The sequence below is a fragment of the Glandiceps talaboti genome, chromosome 11 (genome assembly GCF_964340395.1).
Source record: "Glandiceps talaboti chromosome 11, keGlaTala1.1, whole genome shotgun sequence".
Taxonomy (NCBI): Eukaryota; Metazoa; Hemichordata; class Enteropneusta; family Spengelidae; genus Glandiceps; species Glandiceps talaboti.
The window spans coordinates 2676830-2685848 of record NC_135559.1 but is presented as its reverse complement, the minus strand read 5'-3'; the positions used below and the strand labels follow the sequence as shown (position 1 = coordinate 2685848).

General features: G+C 37.4%; 1 protein-coding gene across 1 annotated transcript; it reads right to left on the bottom strand.

The window, feature by feature from the left end:
• Positions 1-712: 712 nt before the first annotated feature.
• Positions 713-6173, bottom strand: LOC144442792 (divergent protein kinase domain 2A-like). Its single transcript, XM_078132166.1, has 4 exons — positions 5941-6173; positions 2594-2894; positions 1822-1968; positions 713-948 (listed from the first exon to the last, which is right to left on the bottom strand). Exons 1-4 carry the CDS (start codon positions 6106-6108, stop codon positions 764-766), a joined length of 801 nt encoding a protein of 266 aa, XP_077988292.1. The 5' UTR covers positions 6109-6173; the 3' UTR covers positions 713-763.
• Between the last annotated feature and the right edge of the window lie 2846 nt (positions 6174-9019).

Here is a 9019-nt window from a genome sequence, read left to right as displayed (position 1 = left end):
AGAGCATAACTATTTTGCTTGGTAAACCATTCAGTCTTCTTCAGCTGATATTGTATACAATTCAAACGCATAGACTTGTCATATGACCACAGGAGGGCGCTGTATACTCAACTTATATTTGTTATGTACGAGACCTTTCACCCAGCAGTACTCCACTGTTTTACCATTCAACATATAAATGCATGACCACCCTACCCTAGTCTTGCTGCCAGACTCGTGACTATCATCCCTAAGCTTTGTATGCCGAGTGGCACAGCTGCAAGAAGAGAGCTTCCTGCGGCTAAGCTGCTCAGCATACATAAAAAGATTAGGGACAATAGTCACGGGTCTGGCAGTGAGACTAACCCTACCCCAGCTACAATTAGTACCAAGGTGTGTCCTAGATCCTTGGTAGGATGCCTACATTTATACACAAGTAATACTGCTGGAAGTATAGCAAACGTCTTCTGAGAGAAAATCAACTTAAAATTTATATTCTGATTTACATAGTAGGTTTATACTGCACAAGCAGTTTAAAGTTTGATCTGTCTTGGCATAGACGTTGTAGAGAGGTGTCAACGTCTGTGGTCTTGGTTGACAATCCTCATCAGAATTACAAATTCCATAGTTACAGCTGACCACAAGGCAGTAGATGTTTGGTAGTTTGATGACCCGACTGGTGGTCAGCTATAACTATGGACTTTATTATTCTGATGAGGATCATCAACCAAGACAGATTGAAAGCTAAATGCTAAAACTTTGAACTGCTTGTGTGTTGTAATAGTTACATTCTGTTTGAAAGTTTCTGAAGCAATGACAGCAACTGAGGAGCTGTTGTAAATCTTCCATTGGTTTCAGTGGGATTCTGACATTCATTCAATAAATGCTCCAGGTCTGTATTTTTCTTGATGTTCTCTGGAATATCATGAAGTAATCCACCTGGTTTACTTCCAATCCAAGCGTCACTTGCTGTAAAACAAAATCAAATTAACAAATCTGTAATGATGTATTCAACTAACATACCCAATCCTCTGTAAATATGGCAAAAGCTAGTATAAGTACTCATAAACCTGTAAGTAAGTTGAGTTTTCTTGGTCAAGCCTGTACCGTTTTCATTTTTGTCCTTCATGGTTACATAGTAAATGCAAATGTTAAGTTAAGATTCAAATTGAAACATCGAAATTGTATGCTTCAGATGCTCTAATTCCTGGGTAAATATAGGCATGTATGGCCCCTTTAGAACACCACAAAAACTTGTGCAAATACCCAGAGTACATCACTGGGTTCTGTCAAATTATTACATATGTACAAGAGATTACTTGCATCATTGCATACATACTAGTGGTATTTGCACTGGAGTTCAATACCAAAAAACTTAATTGCACACCTGCATGCAAATCATATACAAATGAGGGAACAAGAGTTATTGTACACAAACATGTGTGATTTCACAGTATCATTTTTTAATAGGAAAATTTCCTGTATCGGATAAACATATGTAATAATAACAGGCGCCTATTCCACATGCATTCCAGTGTGGGTACTCAAGTCTATTTGCACTCGTGCTTGCAGTGTTTTCTGCTATGCTTTCACTCACATAAGACAGCAGAGAACACTGCAAGTACTTGTGAAAATACCTGCGGTATGCCACACTTGCACTCATGGATCATAGGATTCTGCACTCATTGATCATGGGATTCTACACTCATGGATCATAGGATTCTGCACTCATGGATCATGGGATTCTACACTCATGGATCATAGGATTCTGCACTCATGGATCATGGGATTCTACACTCATGGATCATGGGATTCTACTATCGTATTTGTCAAAATACTCACCTATTAAGCTATGACATGCAGCATAATAATTATGATCAGCTTCTACATGGGTACATAAATCATGATCACTAAATGACAAACAATTTGGACTATTAACACAGTCGTCATGGATACTGGCAAGCTTCTGGTCCCAGTTTTCAGGCTTATCTGTGAGTGAGATTTGGAAGATAGACAAATACACCTTAGGCAATGTGAAATACTGTGTATGTGTTAGTATATATATATAGATGTTATTCCCCAATATTTTTCTTCGTTCAGCCAAGGAAAATATGAGTGACCTAAGGGGTCTTTGTCACTATGAGTCACTAGATGCTAGACTTTGGTCATGAGGATTTTCCAACTGAATGAAGAAAAATATTGGAGAAAAAATTAATTATACCAGCACCAGTAATATCAATGACAAATTAGGGAAATTATTGGTACTTTTGAACGTTTTGACTCATATTTCAAACACAGCAGAACCAATGATGTTGAGACATAGATGCAAGTTGTCGTGACAGAGAACGACTTGAGTATATATTCCATATTTTTTGTTCTAAATGGCTCACGCATGGTATAAGTAAGTTTGTTTGTCTGTTAGTATTAGGGAACAAGAGAAAATACTAATTGAAAGTGCATATTTCATAAAATATACTAAATATTTGACTGACAAAATTATTATATGAGGTGAAATGACATCTTCTGAAAGGCTGGATAAAAGTTCAATTGAAAAATGCAGTTTTTTTAAAGATTTTTTTGAAATTTTTTAATTTCAAGGATGACCTCAGCTTACCTTCCCTTATCATCTTCTTATCTACGACTATAATGTTTTCGATATCAATCAACTTCACATCACCATCTTTGGTGACAGCGAAATTCTCAGCCACTATATCAGTCATGTACAAGGCATAATCTTCTGCATTATTTGTGAAGTGTTCAGCTATTTCAAATACTTGGTAGGCCAAATTAATCCGTATAGACCAGGCTGCATCATAGAATTCACTCAGAGTTCTACCTTCATAGTCCATGACAACAAAACGACCACATGAACCAATGTAGGAAGGGAACGGCCAACCTTGTGATTGAGGAAATATCTATAAAAGAAATTAATTATTAAATAAATGTGAGTGATTTCAATATTAAAACTGTACTAGTTGTAACAGGAGTGTCATTTTTCAATCAGACAACCAAAATATATTCACTGAAAATTGTTTTAAAAAACCAACAATCATATATTGAACATGTTAATTATGTCTATTTTCTCACCATCCAAAGATATGATTTCTGAGTAAATGTTTCCTACACAGGGCTCTTAATTAACAGTAGTCCTGTGTCCACAGACTACCAATTCTTGTCATGGGGCTACCATAATTTGCAGCTCATAGCCCACTAAGGCTACCACTGATTATGTGATGATTTAAAGGATGGAAGATTTAACGATATAAAAGTGTTTCAATAACACACGTTTCCAACAGAGGAAATCTGTTTTCAGTTCAGGAATATAGGACTACTGTTCACTATCCTTGGGCTACCACTTTCTGAAATTGGTAGCCCACTAATTTCAAGCTGTACTACAGTACAACTTAGTTTAGAAGATGATTATCACTGACAAGTCGACTGTCTTGACTATCTTCACACAGTAACCTTTCTGTACAGAAGATAATGGTTGCTGTCATTGATCAATTAATTTTTCTAAAGCTGCAAAAGCTGCTACTGGAGCGGTTTTTTGAAACTGTTTTGTTAGATATACTGACTTAATCATAATATTGTACATCCTGAATAGTATTGAATCACTGTAGGTAAATGTATTTATGTAGGTGTACAGTATACTGACTTCCTCCTAATATCATACATCCTGAACAGTATTGAATCACCTGTCTGTGGACAGATTTTAGTAGCTGTATACATGATATGGTAAAATAAATCTAGTCAAATTGCTTTTTGGGTCCACAAAATTAGCACCTCCAATGCAATCATGATTTCAACCTACCGTACTACTTGCAACATCTAATTAAAAATATCTAATTATTAGTATTTCAACAACTTTCTGTTAATATATTGTTGGTTGTCTTTATTGAAAATAGGTAGCAGTCAGTGCAGATTTAAGACTGTGAATTCCCTTTGAATGTTCTCTACAATTCCCAATCCCATGGTCATGAATTATACAACATCAAGGACTGTATTGTAATGCAAAGTAAAGTGCTATATTGTTTTAATTACCAATGTTACTGTATTTCAACATTTACTGGTCATGACGTGATTGTTCATGTTGTAGAAATCATGCCTTTTGTTGTTAAACTCTGTTGATGTAATTCTCAAAAAAGTTTTCTCATAGTCATGCATTGAATCTGAATCCTCAAACATTGTCTACTTGGAGTTCAAGAAGTTACAAAATGTAGAGCCATGTCTTCCTGGGATCTTTGCCAAAAGACTCCAGTAGGGCGAATCTATTTGAGATCCTACGGTATTTTACTACTATTAGTATTATTTCTTTATTTCAGGCCATCAAGATGTCCCATATATATTAATATGAAAAACATACAAATACAAAAACAAATATTTAAAAATACAAACAAGCAACTATCTTGTACTGTATATGACACTCCTAATTTCACCAAAAATTTGAAAGAAAGTATGCATTCGAGTCAATTATTGTTACTCTCTCTAGAATACGTCTGTTAAATGTATACAGCAACTTTCGGTGGAGCGATGTAAAATTCTAAATATTTCTGGTTACACAGATATTACTAATACTGACTGCACCTCTTAGGTCAAAGACTAACAGCATTGTCATATTATAAGCCACTTTACTGATGTTCCCCACCATTGACACTATTTTATAGAGTATGGATATCTATGCACATTTTACGAGGGTTAGTCCATTTGTAACTGGGGAACATACAAACTTGCCTGTCACATTTTACGAGGGTTAGTCCATTTGTAACTGGGGAACATACAAACTTGCCTGTCACATTTTACGAGAGTTAGTCCATTTGTAACTGGGGAGCATACAAACTTGCCTATCACATATTGTTCACATTGTCAAGATGAAATCTTGTTAGTTGATGAGTGCAATCAAAAGAATGACTCATTGTGACTACTAAAGACTGTCAGCTTGCCACGTGTACAGGTATCAACAACAGATACACATAATAAGTAGATCAATGCTAACATGTCCTAACATGCAAATTTGTTGGCAAGTTTTCTTACTATCAAATCCTTTCAGTCTCTGAGCTACTGACTCAGCCAGGGAAGTATCAAAGAAAGACAACTTTTTTATTGAATTTGTGATTTTATAAATCAACATGGGCAAGGCATATGTGTGTATTTTTTAATGACATATATCAAAGTTGACATGTGAATGCCAAGTTGCAGTAAACTATACTGTCAGTTGTTGTTTCAACAATTGTTTTTATTGAAACATCATATATTTCCTTTTCAACAAAACAGCATCTAATAACTAAATTGCTTAAACTTTATAAATCAAAAGAAACAGAGGTAACTGAAAGGGTATTTGGGATAGTTGAGAGATAGTTGAGAGATAGTTGAGTTAGAGAGATGAATGTCACATAGCTTTGAGGCGATAAGTGAAATGTGATCTTTTCACAGGAACACTTTTATCAATGTTCCATGTGCTTGTGTGTTTCACCAGCAATACAGACTTCAAATTGTATGATATATCATGTTGTACAGTTTAAACCAGCAGCCCCATCTACACGTAGGTCGTACTACCTGAGGTAGGATAGATTTGTGTCTACACATAGGAAGGTTACAGCGGAGATGTCGCACGTTCCATCCTGACAGTACATAGGACGAAGGCAGGAGGGTTTCAGGAAACTTTCAGGAAACCTCTCGAAGGTGTCCTAAGTCAGGACGGTTTCAGGATGCATTTGCATCTACACGGGCTTCAAACTATCCTGAATCCTACCTCAGGTAGAATTTTTAGTGTCGTGTAGATGGGGCTAATGTTGACATAGGGCAGTTCAACAAGTCAAACCGTACAGACTACAATACTACTTGGTGACACTAGCATTGAGAGTGGATATTTTGCCAATGAGCTGTGTGACTCTCCACACATAGGCGTCTGACATGACAGGTGTGATTGTCACCACAACCACTGACAAGGAAGAAACAACTTACCTCTACCATAAGTGGTTCCGGGTTAAAGTTTATCATAGACATCAGCATTATTTTGTTTGCTGGAGTCATCTCCCCTGTCTCTTCGCTTTCTTCTCCTTGCATGTTCTTGAAAGTTGACCATATACTATCTAACAGTCTCCGCGAAGGACACCTCACTAAGTCAGACATACCTAAAACGTCTTCAACATCAATCTTGTCTTTTAACTTCCCAAGGTGCGACTTTGACACTGCTTTTGACACTTCGCAGTCTTTCTCAAGTCCAGCATGTTCACAAATCTTTTCGTCGTACGTTTGCCACTCTGCGTCATGACCGAGGCGTTTCAAAACAACGTCCTTACGTTTGTAAATCCCGAAAAACACGTTTTTCACGTTAACAAAGTCGAAGAAGCGAAATCGGGAATACGATATGAATTTTACCCTTCCGTCTGTGAATTCCTCACACAGTGAGGTACCAAAACATGCAGGACACTTGTCACTCCCAACAAATCTTTCATCATTTAAGACGTTATCAAGAATTTGACTTCTAAGAAAAAATTTATAGAAAAAGTGGTAGTACCAAAGTAAGCCAAGACAGAAAATGACAACGATGATAACTTTCTGACGTCTTCCCCATCGTAAAAACAGTTGCGCGGAGCAAGGCCTTGTATTCAGCCTAATCATGGCTAGTAAATGCAAGTGCTTGCAAAACAATAGCTTCGCTTCCCAACGTTACCAAGCAAAGGTACGTGACAACGTACCTACTTCACTGTAAGTTAACGACTTGCACTTTCACTCCTTCCTTGATGCATGTGCAGCCAATGAAATGCACAAACAGAAACAGCAGGCTACCTTTTTTCAGAGACCTACATCGACAGAGTTCCGAAAAATTAAGCAACTTGACGTGTATCGTGGCTATAGTGCATAATAACGAAAACAATCACACTGTACAGTGTATGAAGTAAACAGATCGTTTCCCTGTGGCCGCTGCCATTTTGATTGTCGCAGTGTCTTGTGGGATATCAAGAAATGCATTTTATAAATTAAATAAACAATAGCAGAAACGTGTAAAGTTGTGAAACTAATTTCAAATCCAAAGTGTAAGATATCGGTTTGCTAAATGTTCTGCGATATTTTGTTTTTCTCTTCGAAAAGACATCAAGTACCCTATACGCACTTTACTGTAAAAGTTAAAACAAAAGTATTTAAGGCTATGTACTGGCGGCGCACATCTAGGATAGGAAATGTGGTATGTGGCTTATATTACAGCTTGGGAGGCAGAAAATGACGATCGTAAGGTTAAAGGGAGGGGATGCTCGACAATATTTTTCACTTGCCTACGGGGACGTCAGGGTGATTCAAAAGAGCGGGAGGGGATCAGATAGTTTTGTGACGAACTGCTGCATGGTGACATTTAGCGAAGATCGAGCTGCAATGATTATAGCTTTGTTTTTATTTGCAATTATACGTTTTTTATTCTTTTTTTTTTATATTTTATTTTGTGCTATTCAACAGCATTCGTTTTCTTACGGGGTTTGCAAAGAAGGGCCGAGAGCAACGTGGCGAAACCGCTACAGTTACTGCAGTTAATTACGAAGATCCAGTTTTTACGGCCGGGGTGAGCCAGTCAGTTTGTCGTGTGTACTTATCCCTTATATACTAGTAACTAGACTGACCCGCCTGTACGACTTTCTCAAAACAAACTCTCACCTAACACCCTCCCCCACAACAAATGACTGAAACATTACAATGAACGCCATCCACCCCCCCCCCTCACACACACACACACACACACACACACACACACACACTCCCTCTCCCTCATTCTCTCACTCTCACTCTCACTCTCTCATTCACTCCCTCTCTCTCTCATTCTCTCACACTCACACACACACACACACTCTCTCTCTCTCTCTCTCACTCTCTCACTCTCTCTCTCTCATTCACTCTCTCTCATTCTCTCTCTGTGTGTCTCTTTCTCATAATTCTTCATTTCTTCTAAACATCCATCTACATGTCAAAAAACATTGCTGGACAACTCAAAGTTAAGTTTTAAGCGTTCGTTTTATTTGATCTCCCCTCCACTGTCTATGATTTGATAACGACACTGCAGCATCTAGTACAACCCGAGCAGGAGATAGCAATCATCTGGCATACCCCAACGCTGTAATTTTTATACATATGGTATATATTCAACAAATGAAACTAATCTTTACTTGGCGTTAAAGTCCAAACGGTTTAACCTGGAACTATTAAATTTCATTTGCAAGTCTTCTTTTTCATTGATTAAGTCCTTCTGAAGGACTACTTAGTAAATGGTATAAATTGTCTATATCTCCCTCGATTGTTTACAAGCGAACATCAAGCTAGTGTACATAGTTTACAGCCGAGAACACGTGACTTCGTAGAGAGCTAATTAAACTATTAAGAATTATTGGTACATTTTATATAAAGGTCTGGTGCATTTTTCAAACAGTTAAAATTAAAGGAAAAACAACGACATTTTACAAGTACTGGTACTGGACCTTTCATTCTTCTAGCAGTGTTCGTAGTATACTCCTGAAACAATGGAAGTTCTACAGTGTTACTAGTACAAGTTCTAATAACATTATGTGAGATGTTTGGTCTCTGGATTATTCTCGTTCTCAGTCTCACTCGGTACACATGATAAGTTTGAATTTTTGTTGTTTCTATCCATGAAATGACTATCATAGATATCGTAGCATTTAAAAATATCAAAACTCGACCATTAGACCATAAGATCGAACACTTTACTGGCGTGTTAAGATTTAGTTGTGCCTTGCGTCTGTTTCACCGGTTGCTGCCGTGAGGGCGCCCCAGCATTGTCATAGATCGACAGCTCCTCATATAATTCTTGATAGTTTCCACCTGTAAACAATTTGAATGGAGATCAACGATTGCACACAATTATCCAAAGTTCAAGATCAGTTGATGTGCTCGTGTAGTACACCGAAATGTGTTTTACTGTGTGTTTTAGGGACAGGCCAGACTTTAGAAGTTAACAATACCCAAAATATGTTAGGGTGAAAATGTACTAGAAGTAAAGGTTTGCTTTAAAGATCTCCTGTCACTTATCCCGACT